The 22,787-nt window shown below is 43.1% G+C and overlaps 1 protein-coding gene across 3 annotated transcripts in view; it reads right to left on the bottom strand.

Moving 5' to 3' along the window:
- plxna2 (plexin A2) overlaps positions 1-22,787 on the bottom strand; it is a 164,068-nt gene that overhangs the window by 126,396 nt on the left and 14,885 nt on the right. For all 3 annotated transcript variants that reach the window (XM_067526102.1, XM_067526103.1, XM_067526104.1), the window contains 2 exons: positions 14,772-16,105; positions 10,718-10,900 (listed from right to left, as the gene is read on the bottom strand). In XM_067526102.1, the coding sequence (XP_067382203.1) occupies positions 10,718-10,900; positions 14,772-16,105 (1,517 nt within the window). The remainder of the gene's footprint in view (positions 1-10,717; positions 10,901-14,771; positions 16,106-22,787) is intronic.

Genomic DNA, 22,787 nt, shown 5'->3' on the forward strand with positions numbered 1-22,787 from the left:
GCTATTAGCACTGTATCAGTGTTCATTAGGCTGATGGCTAGCTGGAGCTACTTGACAGCCCTGTGGTGAGAGCAAGCGAGACCAAGAGAGTGAGAGAAAGAGAGAAATAGGAGATAGACTGTGCCTAGAATAATGTGGAAAGGAAATTGGTGCAAGAAAAAAGCAGGGCCATTGATAAAGGTCTGCTTGCATCGATCACTCCTTGTCAGGCGTTCAGCGTACAGGTTTCAGTGGTAAACAGGGAAAATAGAGCAGCTGCTGTATTTAATGTTGCAACAACAGGGTGCACGGTATTTTACTGTAGTACTTAATTGTTACTGTCATAACAAACATTAAACCACATTGCTTTACAATGTTAAAAAAAGCATATATCAAAACAATTACTTAAGTATAGCCCATTAAAGATCCTTGTAAAACTGCGTGATTGTAGAAATACATTAAAAAGTGCTGTGGCCCAGACAAGCTTAACTCTAAGAGGCCTGATAACTGGCAGTGTCTTGTATGAAGTAGGAGACAGAGGAGCAGTAAAGCTGTCTCGCTATCAGACGGAAACATTAGTCGCTGTCACACTCACTTTTCTTTTGCACAGACAACAGTTTAGTATATCATCAAAGCCAAAACAATTCTCATTGCTGAGATCTATGGGAGCTGTGCAATTTGAAAAGACATTTGAAATGGAAACTAAGTAGATGAGAGGAGTGCTGTGTCGGTTGCTCGAGTAATCTCGGATCATTATGCATGCTATCAAACACACAAACAATGCATGGTTTTCTTGTTTTACCGCTTTAACAGCTTCTAATGAGGATGATCATTACGATGCATGTAAAGTGGATAAAATTAATCAAGAACATCAAACAGATTTCCTCTGTTCCTCTGTGGGCCACTGTTAGAGTTTCTGTACAAGTTCACAAAGTAACAGTATGCTCTTTCTCTCCCCTTCAGCCCCTCCTAGTCCCCCCTTTTATCTAATTTTGGACCACTCTAAGAGCCAGCAGTAATGAATTGGCTAATCACAGTTATCTGGCCCATTCAAGTGCTTTGTAAAGCAAATCAATAAAGCCTGGCACTGGGCCAGCCATCTACTTTGACAGACGTTGCTTGCTAATCTATTTTCTTTTTTTTTTTTTTTTTGGCTGTTGTTCTAGGGTAAAGATGTTTACGCTTTCTCTGTCCATCCTGTTGTCTCCCTGTGTACTGCAGCAAGGTCAGGGAGAAATCTGAAAAAGAGCGAGAGGAAAAAAACGAATTTTCCATGCCAGCTGGCAACACAGAGGACAAAAGTCAGCCACCAAGTACTTGCTTACAGTTTATTTGACAGAGTGAAATATTGTCTTTGATTGGAAAAACTGCTGGAAGCCATTGGAGCTCTTAGACTTCAGGCAAGACAAAAATAATAAAAAATACACCTGTACCATGCTGTTACCACAGTAACAGATCAATAACAGCGACGCAACAACTGATAAGAATTTCTATGAATTTCAAATGTTCTCCCTGTGGTGCCTACATTGGCTGCAGACTAAACAGGAATATTGATAGGCTGTGAGGCACGACTCCTTTGCATAATGTTTTGGACATATTTTTTGTTGTGTTTTTATTGCACATGAAAACATTCGATTGCCAAGATGTGTGGGCTAGAATTATAATATTCATTAGAATGGAAATAGCCATTTCTTAAACATTGGGGAATGTTTGAGAATATTCACTGTTATTTCTACTTGTTCAATCTTCTGCCTAAACACAACCCCAATTCCAAAAATGTTGGGAAGATGTGAAAAAGTAAATCAAAACAGAATGCAGTTATTTACAAATCTCATCAACCCATAGTTTATTCACAACAGAACATAAACAGTATATCAGATATTGAAACTGATACATTTTACCATGAGCTCAGGAACACTTCCAGAAATCACTGTCTGTGAACACGGTTCAGTGTACAGTCCATAAATGTAAAAGCTGTATCATGCAAAGAAGAAGCCATATGAACACGATCCAGAAACGCTGACCTGTTCTCTGGCAAAGATTAACTTAAAAAGGTCTGACACAAAATGAAAAACTGTTCATTTTGTGGAGAGATGAACATTGACGGCGTGTCCTGCAGACTAAAGAAGAGAGAGACCATCCAGCGTATTATCAGCAGACAATTTAAAAGGCTGCATCTCCGATAGTATGGGGGGGCATTACTAAACCAGATACTGCATCCATCACAACAGCATGGCTTCATAGGAGAAGACTCCGGGTGTTTCTCAGTTTCAACATGTGATATGTTGTTTATGTTGCATTGTAAATAAATCATAGGTTGATGAGATTTGCAAATCATTGCATTCTGGTTTTATTTATGTTTTACACATCTTCCCAACTTTTTTGGATTTGGGGTTGTAGAAGACTTGGATCTGGGTAGCCAGTGGCATTTGAAGTGGCCTCCCAAACATAATCCCACTGCTATGACCGCTAGCATGTGTGTGTATGCAATAAAGTAAAAGCAGGGCCAAGTCTTTCTTACACTTTAAGGCACATTTTTTTGGGGAAAGTAAATTATGCTGCCGTCAGCTTAATTTGTAGACAAATAAATAAGGAAATATGCTGAAAAATGTATAAAAAATATGCTGAATTTACTTATCACCAAAGGGTTAATTAATCTCACTCATGAAGTTAAGTCCAATTATGGAACAGCGTAATTAGTTTCCTATAAAAACAAATGGAATTGTCAGGAACAAATCTTACGCATAGAATCAAATGTCCTGTGATTGTATTACACAACATATTTAAGAACATATGTGATTCTGTCTTTGTGTCTTCCGGGATTTGACTATACTGGCATGGATGCTTACTACTGCATATCCTCAGGCTGAATAAAGCTTACATGTATAAAATCCATCTGTAGTAAAAATGCATGCACTGTGTGTGTATTTGTCTCTTGTTGTGAGATAATGAAAAACGCCTCCTTTGAGACACTGGCAGAGAAAAGAGCAAGCAATTAGAGGAAGAGAACGGAAAGGGAGACAGATAGACAGAGGGAAAGCAACGGAGAGCTGTTTGAATGTTATTAATGAGATCACTGCAGGGTAGGCTGTGTCACTGGAATAGTGCGAGCAGAGAAGAGAAGGAGAAAAAGTCTTAAAGAAGGAGTGAGACCTCGAGATGGTGAACAAGGCAGAAAGAAAGAAAGAAAGAAAGAAGAGTGAGAGGGAAAAGGAAAAAAAAGGAAGAAAATGAGAGGGGACAGCCGGTTGACCGAACAGGCCACATTTAACTTACCGCTATGAAAAGAGAGAGAGAGTAAATCAGAGAGACCAAAAAGGAAAGAGACGATATAAGGCTAGGATGAATAGAACAGCAGGGGCTCTCAGTCTTCCGCTGGCCTTTTAACAGTAAAGTGTTTAGAGAAGCCTGGACCAGGTCTAGCAGATAAAGACGTCTTTACACTAATGACAATCATGCTGCTGCAGCATATCTGCCTCAGGGTTAAGAACTAAGCAAGAGGGCATCAAGCGAAGGCCAAGTTCATAAAGATCACACAGGCATCCTAAAAGTTGAACTTAAGGAAATGTGTTGCAAATTTGCATAAACACGCAAATCCTTGACCGTATTGATAAGTGTGAGTTGTATTTCTTTTTAAAATAACATTAACTACAAAACCATAATTACTGCCTTGCTTTTACCCCAACCAGTCAATTAAAAGATTACGATGGCCCATGAACATTCCCAAAGGACCTGGTAACCATTTGTGTAACTTAGTTTCACTACCTGCGCTTCTGCAGGAGAAATCAGCATCTAAATGTAGGTCTGGAACATAGTTCTACACCCAAATTAGGAAGTGTTTAGGGGTAATGTGAAATGTAGCTGACTCGTCAAATAGCACCCAGCATTTAACACCTTGGGTCAAACGAGATAATATTTTTAATTATTTTTTTTTTTGCTTGTCACAAAAAGCAGATAGTAAGGAGTAAAGTGAGTTGGGGAAGTAGAGGGACGACTTTTACTCCAGGAAAAGTTGTTGGACTTTAGTCCTGGGAATAAAAATACAATGAACCTTCTGGTCAAAATGCAGCTATACATTTCCAAAGTCCTTTTCTCATCATTTATGACTTCAAGTGGACATGTATGTCAAATTTGAAAATTCCTTCAAGGTCGTCCTGAGATATTGCCTTCACGTGAACGGACGGACTGACGTTATAGCAAGTTTACATTTTGAGGTTTGACTTTGAAAATCTAACCAGTTCATCTCTGAGTCAGGTGGAAATTATGGAAGAAAATCACTCAAGGCCTCCAAGAGATAACAGCATTCATGAGAATACGATGGGCAGGCAGATGAACAGACAACCAGCATGGATGCACATATAGCACAAAGCAGTATTTTATAAAGTACTTCATAGTATATAAAATTGTAAAGTAAGAATAACTGGTCATCCTGGCTTGCTGTTTAGAGCAGGTGATTGATACGCTCTGTGGGGGCTGACATCCACAGGCACCCTTGGGTCCAGGTAATGGCAAAATATTATTGACTTCTTTTTTGCCATTCCTCCGAGTAGTGCTGGGTTTTACTGTGGGACATTTGATTCAGCCTCACTGAGAAAGTGCTGCAAGTTGTGTTTAGAAGGAAAATGTTCATTTACTAGTCAAAGTATTTTCTGCAGGCTATGCTGGGATGCCAGTGGTTGCCAATGGGCAAACTGAGACTATTGCCCAGTTTAACATAATTAAAACGATCGCAGGCAATCTCGCATTTGCAGCTGTGAAGACGACTATAACGGACACATATTGGCAGCTACCATTTCAGCTTTCAATTATGTAATTTCACTAAGTTTGTCATAAAGTGCCCTACGTCACTTCCCTAGTTTCCAAATGGCGAGTCTGTGCAAACTGTGTACACGTTTCCACGCAGTTGCAAGAGTCTATCAAGCTTTTGCAAAACGAACTAAGCGAAGAAAATGAACTTATCTTGGGGTTTTCCAACGTTGCCGCCACACAGGCGAAGCACCTCGCCTATTCGTTTTCGATGTTTTTCTTCAGTTTCTGTGGTTAGTAATTTGTGCTACATTCCATCAGGAAGCACTAATGACCAACTGGAAGCAGCTACTGAAAATTGTTTATAGAGTGAAGTTAACAGGGGCCCAAGTTCGTATTTTAGTTATAAAGTGAGTTTCTGTGTGTATGTGGCTATACGTGTATGTGCTTTAAGGGATGCAGGTAACTAGAGCCTCGGGTTTTCTCACAAAATAGAGCTCTGGTGAAACAGGTTTCCCTTCCACCTCATTGTCGTCACAGGACTCAGCTATTGCAGCAACCTCATCCTGGACGCTTCTTAAAGCCTCTTTCTTTTCTTTATCAATTAATTTCTCTCGTTTCTGTCTTTGCCCTTTTATCCTCCTCTCCCTATCTCATCCTATCTCACCCTAATCCTTCTCCAGCCTATATGCAGACTGAGCTAGTCCATACCAGAGCAGGGTCAAATCGTGTAGGTAAGTGGCCACTAGGCAGCAGACAGACAATGCTCTCAGATCACATTCCCTCTGAGGACAACCAATCCAAGGACTAACTCTGAGGCTCAATGCAGCGTGCATGGACAGAGCATAGCACAGACGGCTTACCACTTGTCCACCAGGGCCCTGTAGGAGCAGCTGTCTGAATTTACAAGCCTTTCAAGTCACTGACACTTTATGCCCTGTGATCAGCTGCTGTTCTCCACGACACCATAGAAGAGTCTGCACAACACCCACCCTTGCTGCTGCCACTCCGACCAGCCTGGTGAATTAGCCATGAAGCCTATTCTACATTAACCAGTTCAACAGGACATTTGTCCACCTGATCCACCCTTTCAAGTTGTCCCCTTCCACTGCCGGGGCCATTTTTCAAACCAATTCCTGATTATTCATCAGAGCATGATGAGAAGAATTTACTAGGACAAAAGTGGCACATCACGGATGAAAGCTTGAAGGACAAAGACCCAGAAGACATTCTTTTCATCCATGGTTTACTGCTGATACTAATCAACCTCCCACATATACATTCACCACAGGATAAATGATTGAGCGACGACTCTTCTAGAAGTACTGAGCGGCTAGTTTTACAAAACCCAATTTCCAGTTTCCACAACTCAATGATATTATATAATAATTTATTAAACAAACATACAGAATTGAGTCACTGTTTCAAATGTAGAACCTTGAACCTTGATCTGGGAATGCGTTTCTTTGCTCTCAGGTTCACCGGCTCTTAATCCCCGCTGTTCTATATGAGAGAAAGTGGATGGAGGGTGTTCATTCTCACTGTCTGCAAATGCATTCTTATTAACAGGGGAATCCTGAATGTGCCGGTGCTGAGCTTGTCTTAGCCTCCCTATTCATCTATTGCCGGGATATCTTTCAACATCCAATTTTACATGTGCAGCCGTGCCCTCCACCCCTATCTATATCAAAGGCAGTGCTCCCTGCAGCTCCTCTCCCCTTTAATGCCGTTGTTGCTTCCCACCAATCCCAGTCCCTACGTGGGATATGTCTGGGCTTAAACACAAAGCGAACCACACACAGCCAGTTCCAATTTAAATGATGCAATTCTTGGGTAATGTGTATCCAGAATAAACTGCATACTTTAGCATGTCACCTATCTCTAAAATTTGACCCACAGAGCCCTGTAGTGGTCTTTTTGGTTTGTGGGTATGCGAGAGTGATAACATAGTGGATTGAGCCTGCTGAGTATAATAAACAGCCTGGTGAGTATCAATGTAAATCTAGAATTTAAATAGGACATTAACTCATGAGTTGGACTACATGCTTACTGGAAAATCTTCTGTTGCTAGTTTTGGTCGTGATTGGAATGGATTTCTCTTTTGCTAGAAAATTTGTATGAAGTCCTGGAATATTGATTGCCCCCTAGTAGATTTCTGCTGAGGTAAACATCTACTGCTCTCCAGAATCAATCACTGTCTCCAGGGGTGCCACCCACAAGTCCACTACCGATTTCTGAAAGCCTCGCGACACTCAGACTGCTTCTACATTCAGCAGGTTCATTCTGTAACCACATCTTTCTCTGTCCATTTTGGCTGTACATCCCCTTAAATCAGAGCTTTACCAAACCAGATTCAGCAGAGGGTAAATCTGAAGCTGCTGGCTTGCCATTGTATTGTGTATGGGGAACACTGAGCTCAGGTAGAAATGCTTTATATTAGGTATAATGGCTTTTTGCTCTGCTTCCTCTTTACTTGTTCTGCAGCAAAGCCATAAGTCAAAAACTGTAACCAATATGTTGCTTCTTCTTTTCTTGTTTTCTGAGGCTGGCTTGGTTGTCAGTCCTCCAAACATACTTGGTAAGTGGAAAGAGGTCAATGCAGGAACAGCTTGAAATGCATGATGTGAACGCATGTTGTTGTGGCACAAACAAAGCATTTTAGAACATATCCGGCCTAATGTAGACATAGTGTCAGACTGCACATATAGACTGCACTAGGGCTCTCTCTTGGTTGGGAATGAGGATACTCCATCTCCATGAAATACAAATTTGTTTGAGGCTATGTCACACAGTAAAATATAATCACTATGCAATCTGTGTACATCGTCACACCATTTGAGTGCTATTATATAATGTAAGGACCCCAACTGTAGTGTTATTGTTTTCGTGCAGTCATTCCGAGTATATGTGCATTCTCTGCATTCTCCTCACCTTAGTGTACCGCTTACTCCCCCAGCATCTTAACCCCTCTTTCTCAATCAATCCACTGTAAAAGTCTGCCACAGGCAGCGATATCCGCCAACGCTATCCCTCCTGCTTCGCCATGCTCCAGCAAAGCCCGGGAAACAGTAGCATAAACGGGAGCCGGTCTGCAGGGAGAGCAAGAGGGGGGTGGAAGGAGGAGCAAGATTGAATGGGGAGGCAAGAGATGGAGGGCAGGGGAGGGGGGGATTCTTTGGGAAGGGAGCCAATCCAATTACAAGGCCTGGTTTCTTTGGCGGCACTAAATTCACATTTCAACAGTCTCTTCCTCCTTCTCCCCCCAGTACCTTCTTCCTTCTCCTATCTCTGCCTCTTCCTGCTACTGTTTTTCTTGATTTTTCTCATCATGGCACACACACACACACACACACACACACCCTCCCATTTCCCACCTGTCTGTCTCTTTTGGTTGCCTGAAAGAGGTCGAGGAATGAAACTGTATCATCAGCAAAGCATCAAATCTTGTCACCCTATAGCTGTGTCATGCTCAGATCTGAAGGATGCCTGCAGCACCCTCCCCTGTCTATGTGTCTCACACAGCTCTGTAGGAGTTTATCAGCCCTCTGCAGAAGAGCTGCAACCAGGGCCTCATCAGGTCACACCATCCCTCTGCCCACCCTTTGATACCTGAGGGAGTGAACGGATTACAAACTCAGTGTAAACACATGCATACTGTAGTTCAGACAAATCAAAACCCGCACACGCCTTAACAATGACAGAGGCCCCTCTTCCTACCACTGCTGTTATGGAACATTACTGATTCTTAATTACCTTTTTAAAAAGGGAGCCTGGTGGCTAAGTGGTAGAGCCTTGGGTTGGGATGCAGAAGGCCATGGGTTCAAATCCCACCCCATGAGGTGTCCCCTGCCCAGCCACCAAGGGCCACCCTGGTGCCGGGTCCCAAGCCCGGATAAAAAAATGGGAGGGTTGCGGCAGGAAATGTATCATGTAAAAACTCATGTCAAATCAACATGCGGAACACGTTCCGCCGTGTCGACCTCTGAAGGGACAAGCCGAAAACCCTGGATCTTCATTACCTGTTTAAAACGTAGTGCTTTCTGTTTCTACACTGTTGGACACTGCAAAGGTGGTTAGGTTTACTGTGTTCATTCTCTCCGTCACGCACATTGAATTACATGTCAGTCTTGTTGAATCACGTGGTTACATTCAAATCACCACTGGTCATTGCCCAATAAGGTGCCTGCATGCAAATATTTGTAAAGTTGCACAAATACGCCTTTTGTCAGTTGGATGATTGAAAACAAATGTAGGTTCAAATAAAGTTTAGCACAGTCTTTCTTCAACTGGAGTCCTCCACTAACCTCAGCAGAACACAATTAAAGTTTTTGTTTTGTGAGACAATGTTTTTTTTTAAATTACCACAGATGTTTGGTTTCTTCCACGCCTCATAAAGTTGAATGTCTGCTAGAAGATATTCTGAACAGTCGAATGATGACCATAAATTAGAATGCAAAACCCCATCACAGAGAAAAGTGCTATTTTGTTTTGTTAGTAAAATGGCAATATATTTTATTTTGTTATTCCATTAATCAGTCTCAAAGGTTAAGTATTCCACTAATTTACTTTCTGTTTTAGCCAGTGAACATTGGTAACTTTTTTCTTTCCCGTATAATTCCTCCCCCATGTTAGCGTTACTGTGGTTACAGTCTTGCCCCTGTGACGAGTAGGTCCAAGTACAGAGCAGCATGTGAAGCTGTTTTGCATGGATTTTCAAATGACGGGAGATATAGAAAGAGGACTCGGGCATACAGCAGTTGCACCAGTGTGCAGGGAAGCAGGAAGATAAAAACAATGTGCAAGCAGCAGCATCACTGTGGGGAAAACACTCGTTTCTGTCTCATCTAATTTAATCAAGTGGAGAAAGATGCTAAATTATTAAACACCTCAAACAGGGGATTACATAGAATGAATACTCTTCCCACCACAGCTTGATTGGTGTATTGATTTAATTATGAATAGATAGAGACCAAAAATAACCCAGACCGACACCATTTGTGTTGCATTGCCAGGTTTGAAATAACGGTAACCTAGTGAAAAGAGGAATAAAGTGGTTTGAGCAACTCTTTGTTGGCCCCTTTCTCTGAGCTTGATGCAGCTGTTGTTGCGAGGTCGGGGGGTGTGATTGTATGAGCAAGTTATGGTCCTGTGACACACACCTGCTGCCACTCACACAGGCAACCCTGTGGAACATGACGCCAAGCCAAAACTGACAAATCCTTCAACCAGCTGTCTTTGTTGTAATCTAAAAGGCGCCATCAGTATGCAAGTCAGGTAAATATTCTGACACAATGCACCCACACAAACACATATTGTCTCCATTCCATTAACATTTGAGCTTTAGATATACAGTGTAAGCGTCAGCTGTGTGGGAATATGGTGGTGCAGAATGGTGCAACAGCTGTTCTAAATTAATTAGCAAAACCAGGACATATGTGATTGACAAGCTGACTTCTCATAACTCCCTTAACCTATAGCATAGCATCGACTTTCCTCACTTTTCAATCCTGTCACTGAGCAATCTCATCTAATACTGTGTTTCCTGTGGTTAGGTGTGAAATCTATCAGTATTAACTGGGCAGCGGCCCTTTAACCCTCTGTGGTGTCTGTATACTCAGACCTAGACTAGGAGGTTTAGTCTCTCTCATGCCTCTCTGCGGGCCACAGGCAAAAAGTTGCCCATTAAAATTAATGGGCCAGTGCAGGTTATTCAACATTGCGACATTGGAGCTCACTTAACAAGGAGCTGGTAATGACCACTACAGTGAGCTTGCCATCGCCATTACCTCTGCCTTGACAGCAGGCATTAAATATTAAAAAGATAAGTTTCTCTGTGACCATGATCCATCTGCATAGAAATAGCAGCACTTCACAGTGTCCATACCCCATGGTTTACTGGAGTCTTTATGTATCACAGTGATGAAGTGAGCAGAAATCTTCTACAAAAGCCCTTTAGCTTATGGGTTGAAAGAGGAAAAGTGTTGGTACGCACCTTCTTTAGACGGCCACTCTTGGTGCCCACAAAGGCTACGCAGTAGCCGTTGTAGACATAGGAAGTGACCGAAGTCATGCGGTCCCGAGTCTCCGTGTAGAGGGTGTGACCAGTGACCAGCTGAGAACCACCGAGTGGCTGGTTGATGTCAAGACCACAGAAAGAGTCATCAATGGGCACCGGCTAGAGGAAGAGAGGGAAAACAAAGATTATAACATGAGGTATGAATAAATTACGAGAAATGGAAAGTGAAAGCCAGCAAAAGAGCACAAGGTTACAGGGAGTATGAAGCAAATGTGTCACATTAAACATAGAAACCCTTGACATGAAATGTACTGTATGAAGGAGGAGCGACAAAAATATCTCAGAGACAGAGACAGAGTTAGAGGATGAGACATTAGTAGAGTAGAGTTAAGCTGAGACACCGAGTATTATAAAAGAAGACAGCTCAGTAAAGAGGAAAGATGAAGGTGACAGAGTGAGACGGAAGGAGAGAATGATGGTCAAAGTTGTGGAAATAGGGGCTGTGTCACAGTGTGTCTGAGACGGAAATGAGAGGTTGAGAGAGGTGAGCCTCTGAGATAGGGGGGGAGGTCAGAGTAAGGTGGAGGTGTGCGAGTAAGACTCCCAGCCAGACAAACATTTGCCTTTCTGTTTCACTTGGCAGACATGTTTCAGCTTCGCCTGACTGAGCTCCACCTTGCTCTCACTGTGCCTCATTACCTTGGCCTATCATCACACCTCTGCAGGAAAACACGGACTGCATGATAACTAGTGTGTGCACCAGCAATCACACTGCATGATGATGCAACTCCGAAATATAAGTGAAGAGGCATAATCACTTCCGTAAACTAATTGGGACTTCAGTTCATCGGAAAATAAGGGTGTCTGCATGTATCTGAAGATGAATAGGAAATGGAAGATAGAGAAATAAGGGGAGGTGAATGAAGAGGTGCACAGTTGTCTCTTTGCTGTTTAATCGGGTCAGCTGAGACAATCTGTGTGGTGGTGGCCTCAAAGTGCCATGCAGGCTAAAGTAAGACAGCAGGGCAAGTCTTCCATGTACAGTATATATTTCAGTCTCCTGCATGCTCTGAACATATACCCCCTTCTCCTACCACAACTCATTAATTCTCTTTCTGTCACTATATCCATCTCTCATCTGTCGTCTCTCTGCCTCAGTCTCTGTCCCTGTCAGAAAGCTATAAGCAGACTATTCTGAGTGACACTTTCCACTCTGGGAGGCTGCTCAATCCTTTCACTACACACCATGGATGTAAAACTTTTCACCACTGCGCAGATTTTCTTGAGCCGAGCAAAGTAATAATGCTGACAGGGTATAATCACCTCCACTCGAAGTCACGCCCCCACTTTATGGCATTTTTCTTTTATTTCCTTCTGCCCAAAAATAGCAGAGTGCTATGCACGGGCGGGGGGGCTCCACTGCAGTATTCAAATTAGAAAAAAATCTGTTAAGTTGGCCATATTCATTTCTCCAATTGTAATAAAATTTAAAAAGCGCTGTATATAACTGGTTTAAATACTAATTCAACACGGACTCAAACCAGCAGAAAGAGAAGTGAGTCCCAGAATTGGCCTTATCAATAGCTACTCCCTCAAATGCATTCTGCTATTCCGCGTATGGTCTGTTGGGCTCCAGACCATTTGGTGCTGATTATATCTAGATTGTTTAGATGATGCATGTTTAGCAGACTTGGCAGCCAAGCCAAATCTCCATGGATTCTATGGAGTTACGTTTTCTTCTTAACCTTCTCGCAGAAGTTTTGTTTCCCCCCTGCCTTATCACAAATCTCACAAGCACTGACGAAATGTAGATTTACCGTGTCTAAGACTGTATCATATAAATTACATTGCAGGGCTGTGGAGAGAGTAAAAATAGATTGTAACTCTGTGTGATTAACCCTTATCAGATATCTCAGGATAATGCTAAATCTATGCTGGCACTGCAATAGGGGCCTGGTCTGCTAGATAGACTACATAAAGTTGTAAACAATGACATAAAGTGTGTCGGCGTCACTGAAGGATGACTAAGACACGACAGGGGATTCTTCCTCCCTTGTATATTCGTCTGTCATATGTCCACTTTGTTCTCACAACTGGTCAATTAGTTGGTGGCACATAAGCAAAAAGCAACGGGATGATATTGTTAGTAAGCAGGAGAAGAAAACGAATGCAAAAATACACACACACACACACACACACACACACACACACACACACACACACACACACACACACAAAGACAGCCTGATACAGTCCCATCATGGCTCTTTTCCGTGGAAGTTACTACAGCGATTGTGTGAATCTCCAGATAGCAGAAGGCTGGACGGCTGGGTGATAAATCTTTGATTGGCTGCTGTGTCGGAGTCCCCTGGCTCAGGTCTCCCTTCCCAGCCTCAGCCTTGGCCTGAATGTAAGTGTACACACAGTGAAACGTCTGCAAGATGGGAATGAGAGCTTGGGGTGTAATTAGGCTTCTCTACATTGAGCTCACTGGCTACTTGCTGTTAGCAATGAACCAGAGGAAACGCGCTGAGGCTGCAAATGTAATTTTCTCAGACACCAAACAATGTTAAAAAATGTACTAAAATAAAATAAATAAATAACCTGCTGTTTCTTGGGTGGGTCTAACATTGAATTACCTCATATTGCACTAGGGTTCTAAAAGTACCCTACACTCAGATCCAGGAGTATATTTATTTAAGAAAAATGGGAAACAGACAGTATTTACTTTAGAACAGCTACACTAGTTAGGGATTTAACAGCAAGCAGACAGTTTTAGCATGGCTGACATATATCGCTGTTTAATGTAATTTGTGTAGACTTTAGGAGCTCCTCATCCATTGACATCTATCTGCATAATCCATGTTATAGTATAGATTTATTGGCTACACACACACAATGCTGGTTTGTTTTTCGAGGTATCGTGTCAAAGGTGGGCAAAACATTATGTGTACGTAGGGAGGTGCATCTCCACAGCACACTGCGATGAGACTGGGGATCCTTCTGGGAAACTGGGAAAGCGTTTTAATTTGAGCTCCCAAAGACAGAAAGTCAAACTTCACCACGGTCCTCGCTATATGCCACTGCTTCTTCTTCTTCTTCCAACCTCTTCTCCTGCCTTCTCAGAGGAGCTAATAGAACCCAACAGTGCTTGTTAAATATATGACATATAACATATCACACACACATACACACACACACACACTGACTAGTCTTAGCTAGTCATTAATACTTAATATTCCTAAATTCCTATTAGCAATTACAGAAAGAAAGCACAGAGGACTGTTGTCTCATGGGAACAAGAAAAAATCAAGAAACCTAATTCTACTAGACAACATGTAGAAGACACACGGCCTTGTATTATACTATAATTGGGGATTCAGAAGGAATAGACTGATGTGTGATCTACCCCAGCATCAGAAGCAGAGCAACACACCCCCACCCCTACTGTTTTTTTTGTTTTTTTTACCCTAGAAGGGGACTGTGTGTTCATCTGTATTGTGCTCGAGGAAAATGTTATCATTTTGATAGTTACCAAAAATAAATAAATCCTCCCTAATTTGTGAATATCTCTCATTGAAATTTACTTGAAAGTGGTTGTTTTCCGACATCAGAGCTGCAAAACAATTTGACGTAATTACGTGTAGTGTGAGAATCTTTCGATAAGAGAGGTTACGCTAGGCAAGGCAGTCAAAACACTTCCTGATGTTTGCTGAGTTTATTTTCCTTAGAGCACACACCCTCAAAACTGCCATGGCATCTACTATAGGTTCACTGAAAAAGCTTTTGGTCATTCCTTTAATGTTCAGTGGCTTATTTCAGAAAAATTAATAAGATGTAGATTTAGACTTTTAATTATTGTAACATTGTCTCTATTGTTAAAGTATACTGTATATAAATGGTATTGTCACCACACTGTCACCAAATAGCAAAAGCAAATTTCAGTCCTAGTCATTTCCATAATGTAAATGAGTACATGTACATGTGTGAATGAATGTATTTTGAATCGCCATATATTAGTGTAACTCACCGCTTTGGTGCACTGAACGTCCTTCCCAAGCAGCCAGTTGAGCTCCAGGTTTCCTTCTCCCTGATAGCAGGACTGCAGGCGCTCCTTGATTCTTGCATTGATGTCTCGAATGGTGAAGACGCAGAGTGCTGAATCGTCTGGCGGGCGGTGGAACTGTTTCTGCCCCTTAGAGAAGATGGTGAAGAGCACGTCGTCCTGGGCACTGATGTTGAGCGAGGCGGCGAGAACGCGGCCCGGCTTGCCGAGGTAGGCGGCCTGGAGTAGCCGGTACTCGATGCCATTCTTCACACAGCCGACGGGGAGAGAGACATAGGAGTGAAACTTGCGGTCGTCTTTGCAGAGGCGGACAATGCGAGAGGTGTAGAAGAGGTCGCTGGTTGAGCCACTCGATGACATGCTGTTCTCTGGTGTCTCTGGCTGGACAGTCAGGAAGTAAACAAAGCTCCCGCTGGCAAAGCCATAAACGTAGTAGATGTCAAAATGGGAGACTAGTGCCAATGTGTCTGATGGTATCTTGATGAGGGATGACACAAAGTCAGTGTGCAACTCATAGTCAAGCATGGCAGAAGACTCTGGATCACGAGGCAGCTTTCGACTGGAGATGGTGGGAAAGTAATCTTGCTTTCCATCTACCGCTGTGCCAATGAACAGAGTGCCATCCTGGCCCTGTGAAGGCACAATTACCCCATACATGGTGCCAGTCTGGTTGACACTGGAGAGGTAATGCTCTTTCTTATGGGAGGGCTCTACTAAGATAAAGAGGTCATCCAATCTGAGGAGTTTGCACACTCCTTGGTAGAGGCTACCGCAGGCCAGCAACCGATTTTGTGAATAATCAATGAGGAGAAGCTTGTTTACATTATTGGTAGAGACAAGGGGCTCGGAACAGGGCTGAACAATCAGAGGGGGATAGCAGGCCTTGTTGTCATCCTCTGGGCCCGTGTCATGGGAAACGAGGAGGGTCAGGTTGCCTGACAGCTTGTACACACGGTTGACCGCTCCAATATATAGTGCACCTGTAGTTTGGTGGACTGTTAGGTGGTTGAAGACCCACTCCCGACGTTCAGGGTGGAAATTAGTAAATGTCTGCCCACTGCACAAGGCTGGGATAACTAAAAGCCACAAGCCTAGGAGAACAGACGCACCTCCTACTTTGGTGTCTGTCGATAAAGTCCTGCGTGTAGCCCGCCGGCACTCCATGTTTAACGGGCCTGCTAGGAAACTGCGGTGGAAGTCGAAAGAATGGATGTAGGGAAAGAGGGAGGAGAACTTTGCCTTTTTGTGTTTGAAGGCTAACTTGCAGGTCAAAGCTTCACAAGGGTCTTCACATGTTTCTGGAAAAGAAAACAAGAGATAAAAGATGTTAAAGCTCAAAGCGTGACTCACAAGTCTTCCAACAAAAAACACAAATGGAAAAAGTTTCTTCATTAGAGATGCTGCGGCTCGAAAAAGGTCAAAGTTAAACTTCAGTAAGGCGATGAGCTGTTAAGAAGGGGAGCGGAGGTTTAAACAAACAATTGGTGGAAACCATTACGGTGGACATTCCAAAGGAGTTGCTGGACAGGGCAGCACAATGCAGGAAAGAGAACCAGGTTAGTGCAACGGAAATGAGCCTGACCTGACTCATACCAATGCTGCCAGTCCCCCACTGAGCAAGCTGTTTCTAAGAACTAAACAACATCCAATGCTGACATTGCCCACACACTGCAATTACACACAAAGACTCAAACAATGACTCTTTTGATTATTTAAACCTCAAAATTCAATCTTAAAAACACGAGAAAACACATTCAACAACAAATTAGCAAACGGCTAATTCTCTTTCTCTCTGTTTTTGTTAAACAACTTCTAGTGTCATTTCTACTTTAACCCTCTCCCTTCCTCACATTCCTTTACTCTGGGCCTATCATTTGTCCCCTTTCCATGTCAATCTGTAAAAACACACATCACGCAAAGTTGGCAATTCATGCACCCATGCTCAGCCTGGACTGTAGATATTTCTCTGCATGTGCCTGAAACTAGGAGACGAAGCTCTGTGCAGTCTGTCCCCAGGAGTTAATTATCTCATCCACTGGAAAGGAAGGCCTGGATCTTATTACTGGAACAAAGTGAGAACAAATTGGGAGCCACTTCCACAGACCCCTCCTCTCGCTCGCTGCTCTTTAAGGGGCCTGTTTTACAGAATCTGAATCAATTAATTATTTCTTCTAAACATTGCTGTTGTTTTAAAATCTTTTATTCTGTTCATCTCCTGCTGACATGATCAGATCATAGAGGGATTAATCACTGGCGGCACAACAATCATCTTTAAATTAATCAGCTACCGAATTAGATCTGTACACAGCACCCTCACAAAAAAAACAGCCTAAAGAATATATCAGTGTGTGTGTGTGTTTGTGTGTGTGTGTGCCGCATTCTCCCACTATTATCAGTGCTCTCTATCAGAACCGAGCAGCGTGAGGGGCTAACAAGTGGAGACAATGGCAGTGCATCCCAAAATCAAGTATGATTAGGCGTAGCGATCCAACAAGGGTAATTACTGTGAAGCTGGAGGAGGTAAGCTGGGGAAAGACATGGGGACGCTGGGGGCTTGAACGTGTTAGAGACAGCCTGACATCGTTTGTCACGCTCCAGATTTGCATTTCCAGCAGTGAGGGCACAGAGAATCAAGGGTGAAAGATGTGGCTGGAATAATCAGTGACTGCACCTTGAATTAACAAGCGTTTGACAATAAAGCAATGATATATGGAGAGATGCTAAACATCCAGCCTGCTACAGCAGCGGTGATCAAGGCAGGTTTGATTTGCAGAACCCATTTGGGATTCCCTCTGAACCGTGTCTGCCCTTTCATAGACCTTGCTCCAAAATCTGATAATGACCATCTCGGGGTCTATCCCCTTCCCTCCTGTGATCAACGGGTACGCTACTCAGCTCAGACTAAAATATAGACCCTTAGGGAGAGTATTGATCCATATGTCCATAAACACAGGTCCTAAGGCTCAGTCAAGCTGTTCTTGGCGTGTGTGCAGGCGGGGGCGTGGGAGGTGCTCTGTCCCACGAGCAGTTTATTAGCATAGTTATAAAAGTGTCATTGCCTCTAAAAAACAGCGAGGGGCCAAACCCCCACTTTCAGTTGCCTGCGCTCTGCCATGGTCCTTTGTTGGAGCTTGTACATGCTAAAGATAAGGTAAAGTGCATTATTTGTCGTTATACATACCAGGTGTACGATGAAATTGCGTCAGATGGAAGGTTAGTCCTAGAGATGCAAAGTGGATCTCTTGGGAGGTGAAATAAGCCTCCTGCTGAGCCAGCGTTTTGTTTTTGCCCTTTAGAGCTTTTGTTACAACCTCACCCTTCAGTCACGTGCCCTATCCATCTTTTCTCTTTCTCCTCTTTATTTCCCTCTTCTTCCCCAGTTGTTGGTAAAAAATATATATATATATATGCGTTACTCCTTCATGTTGGGGCAACAGCTGCAGAGGCAGAGAGAGAGAGAGTGACTGAACAGCTTCAGTAAAGAAAGCACAAAGGTTACCCATTCATATCGCTTTCGGGAATGACCGTTTTTTTGTTTAAGTTGATTGGATGACCACCTCTTTGTTGCACTTGACAGAAACTTCTCAGAACCGTGCAGCTGAGAAGTGGACTTGAAAAGAAGGAGAACAACATAGATCACTTCTTAGTTCAAAGCCATGTCTATTGTTTATGAGGAGTCAGGATTACGGCGAAGGATATTAGCATATGAATACAACCAGGAACGACTCACACTTAAACATTGTTACCTACTGACCTAGAAGAAGACCAGACCTCTGCTGACTGTGTCACATGCGACGAGGAACTATAACAGCGACAACACCAAATATAAGAAGTCACGTTTTTTTTGATGAGGCACAAAGATGGACTGACGTAATGACAACATGCATAAGAACATGAAAAATCGAAATATCATGGTGTATATCATGGTATATTTCCATTCTAATATTCATCTGAAAACCTCTCTGGCAGCCATGGAAAGCACAAAAAGAAAGAGCAACAATTCAAGAGAGACAGATTTTTGCAAAAGTTCCCATTCATTATGAACAGTCAAGCACACAAAACAGTGCATTGGCACAGTCAGCCAGGCTGCTTCTGAGCGCTTGTTAAACAAACTGCTCCCAATGGCTGCCGCTTCTCTGTCACTGTATCTGGTTTTGGGTCCCTTTGCTGAAAGGCTGGCGATTTACCCAGAGATCCAGTGGGTGTTGCCAGCCATGGTCAAAGGAAGCAGCATTGCGGCCGATTATCTCGTGAAAAGATGCTAAGCAGCAGCAGGAGTAAAAGGCGAGGCCAGACGTGAGAACATGTAAAATAATAAGCTATGCAAACCACCACTGCGCATTGTGGACACAACAGCCCGAGGGCAGTGCAGCAGTCAGCAAACGAAATCAGAACCAACAGACTTTAGGAAGTGGCCTCTGGAGCCGGAGCAGCTTTGTCACTCGGAAATACGCAGCAGGTCTTCTGCTTTTGAGGCATTTTGATTTTGTTCCCTGTTTTTGTCCCCACATACTAAGCTTCTTACCAATGCAGCCAAATTTGCTTGATCTCCTAAATTCATATTTACAGCAATTGTATTGCAGAAGATAAAGAACAAACCAAACTAAAATCCCTTTACAGTGCTAAATCCATTGTTGTCGGATAGGAAAAGGAAATGGGAGATTGTAATTTCATGCCTTGGATTATTATGGTTATTCCCTGATGGATTAATGTAAAGTGTGAAATTTTACCGCTTAAATAAAAGTGATACACAAATTGGAACAAAAAACAAACCAGTAGGAGAAGAAATAAAGGTTTGAACATTTTCCTCATTGCATGATAAGCTTTTCTGCTCATGTGGACATTTTCACAGTAAAAATAGAAAGTTTAATCTTCCCTTAAGGGAGATCTTCTTCTATAGGAGCCTATAAAACAGCGATTAGCAGCAGAGGTGAGTCCATTAGTCTTCTCTACTTGCCGCTATCAAGAGCAGAGATAATGAGAGGACTCGCTGGCATCTTGAGTTGTTGGAGCTGGAGTTATATTTATCCATTCTTTTGTCTCAATAGGAAATTGATGTCTCTGCTCCAGCGCCAGCTCTATCTGTCCGCTTCCAAGAAAACTCAAAACATATATTCTGCTTCCATCCATCCTTCCAACCACCGTAAGGAAATGACAAAGTAGAGGTAAAACACCCACAGAAACCACAAGCCCTGCAGTGACTGCTATCATTTCACTCTGTCGGGTTTGAGAGGTAGCTGATTATACTTGATCCCCTTTTTGGACACTGTGACAGAATACAACATTCCACCACATTGATGGAGCACGTAATTTAGTACATTTGCTCGTCACACCACAACAGTGAAAATGCGATGCTATCATCGTGCAACATTTCCAACCGGGCCTTTACAAAAGTAGTTTTGTTTTTTGTCAGACATGATACGTGTCATACACGCTCAGTACACTTACTCATGAGCATCTAAGTTTCGAGTCCTGCGGCGAGGCATTCAATTACTGTTTACTGAATTGCGCCCATTGTAGACCGTTACGGTCCTTCAGCCCACCTCAGCGCCTCAGTTATTACTCCAATGGGTGAGTATAAAAGATTATTAACCCCCCACCCCCCTCACCCGCCGCACACACACGTTTGTGATGCTCCACAAATAAAGCATGTCATCGTGACACAGGGATAATCGAGTCTCAGCATAGCTGCTTATCCCTGAGTGCAAACAAGGCCACGTGTATTTAATCTTTCCCTTTAACCCTGTCTCAGCTGAGCCCCCCACCCCACCTCTTTCACACACTTCAAACTCTGAGCTAACACACGCTGGTATTACGCCTAAACCCTATGACATCCGCTGAGAGAGATTACAATGTCATTGTCATTCTAATGATTGTAGTTTTCCCTCCTACTGCCGCCAACCCCTCCCAGAACACAGGCGCACGTACATACATATTCTTCTCTCGTGCACTTGTACAAGCTCACACATGCACATATCCACACGCCACAATCAAATGCATGTGCACATTTACACAGAGGCACATAAACATACATTAAGCCAGACAAACATAAATCATCCTACTCCTCCCCCCCCCCCCCTCAACCCCTGTTTCCACTGACACAACTAAGAGCTTCCATCTATATTCCCCATTAAATTGGATGTTGAATCCCAAGGCATGATCTTCTCAGGCAGTCCCACTACCAGTAGCCATGTGGTGTATCATCATTGCTGTCTGTTATCCGGTGAAAGCAGCTTTCTATTAGGAGGCATTTCCATAAATCTAAATTGTAAAGGGCCTCAGTGAGAAGAGAGGGAATTCTCGGCGGGCGAAGAAAACAAACAGAGCAGGGTGTCACTGGAGACCCCAGGATCAGATACCTCACCTCCGCTCACATACAGACTGGAAGTGAATCAGGCTGTGTGATTGACACTGTAAGACATTTTATGAAATCTGAGGGCTTTAAGTACTCCCCAAGCATGCCGCTGTTGCTGCACGGTGCCACGTGACTTTGTATAATATCATAAAAGCCTTATTTGGAGGGATGTCGTTGTTCAACTTGAAGGGTAAAGAACCTATAGGGTATACAACCTATAGGTTTAGTGTGGACGGCAAAGCAAGAATTTCATTGTGGGAAACATGCTTTCCATCTGTGCATATGACAATAAACACTTTGAATCTTGAGACCTTGAATCTATAGTATGGTGTGGCGTGTTTTAAAAAATAGTGTATTTGAAAATGAATTATCTCTCTATGATTTATTAAAATGCACACAACATGTAAAACCTTTCCTTCCTTTGCCTACTCATATGGACTTGCATGATACATTATGTTTCATAGCTGAGCGTGCTTCTTCCGGCTCGAATCCTATGGCACATTTAAGAGTTGCTGAAGCAGACAAATGGACTTGGCGAGGTAAAGAAGTTGGCTGGTGCACCAGGTAGCAGGTGCAAAGGACAGCCAGAGGGGCATTGGTCTGTGTGAGCAGGCAATTGTGTGTCCAGTGTGGTGTAGTAGACTGGAATGAAATAAATGAATGGCTGAGTTCATCTGGCCTTGCTGCAATCAGATTACATAAACTCTGGGTTATTAATGTGCTGCAGAGTTGAACATAATGTGGGGGGACTACTGTAGCTAAAGTAAGGGCAAGTGAGCCAAGAAGACACAGATGACATTAACCCAAACAAGAGCAGGCCACAGCATGATCTGTGTGTGTGTGTGTGTGTGTGTGTGTGTGTGTGAGAGAGAGAGCAGGCAAGCGCCATCATTATTACAGTGTATGTCTCTGTGTGCTGATTTGTATTTACTTTCTTTATCAACAGACGCTCCCTGCAGAGGTGTTATCTGCTTGCAGCTGTACTTTGTTGAACAAAGTCTGGACTTTGACCTTTGGTGTGCAGTTACCTAATCAAAATGAGACACCAATGGACCAAACTTACTGCGAAATAATTACAAATCCGCAGTGAAACTCCATCAAACTGTTCTGCGAGTGAGCCAATACGAACCACTTGTGTGTGTGTGTGTGTGTGTGTGTGTGTGTGTGAAACATTTCTGGTCCCCAGAGGCAGACTATTGATAGGATAATGTCAAAAAGGGGCTTTCATTTCGTTAGCCACACATGTATTCATCCAATCTCTTACCCCGCCCCTGCTTCATCATTTGTCTCATTGAGTTCAGAGTCATGCTGGATCATGGCTCAGTAGCCAAGGCGACTGCTGCCAGAAGTATTGAGAGAGGGGAGAAGGATGGGGAGGAAAGAGGAAAAGAGGAAGGCAAGCAATAAAACACAGCAAGAGAGGAACTGAGATAAGGGGACAGAGACTGTGAATGATGGCCTGTGAAAGTGAGCGAGAAGAACAAAACAAAACAGCGCCCTCAGTCTGTGTGTGTGTGTGTGTGTGTGAGACAGAGAGAGATAGAAAGATGAAGGACAGACAAAGCAGAAGAAAGGGAAGAAGGAGAAGGAGCTATGCAGTCATTATTCCAGCTGGGTAACAAGCC

Source organism: Channa argus, chromosome 13 (assembly GCF_033026475.1).
Source record: "Channa argus isolate prfri chromosome 13, Channa argus male v1.0, whole genome shotgun sequence".
Classification (NCBI taxonomy): domain Eukaryota; kingdom Metazoa; phylum Chordata; class Actinopteri; order Anabantiformes; family Channidae; genus Channa; species Channa argus.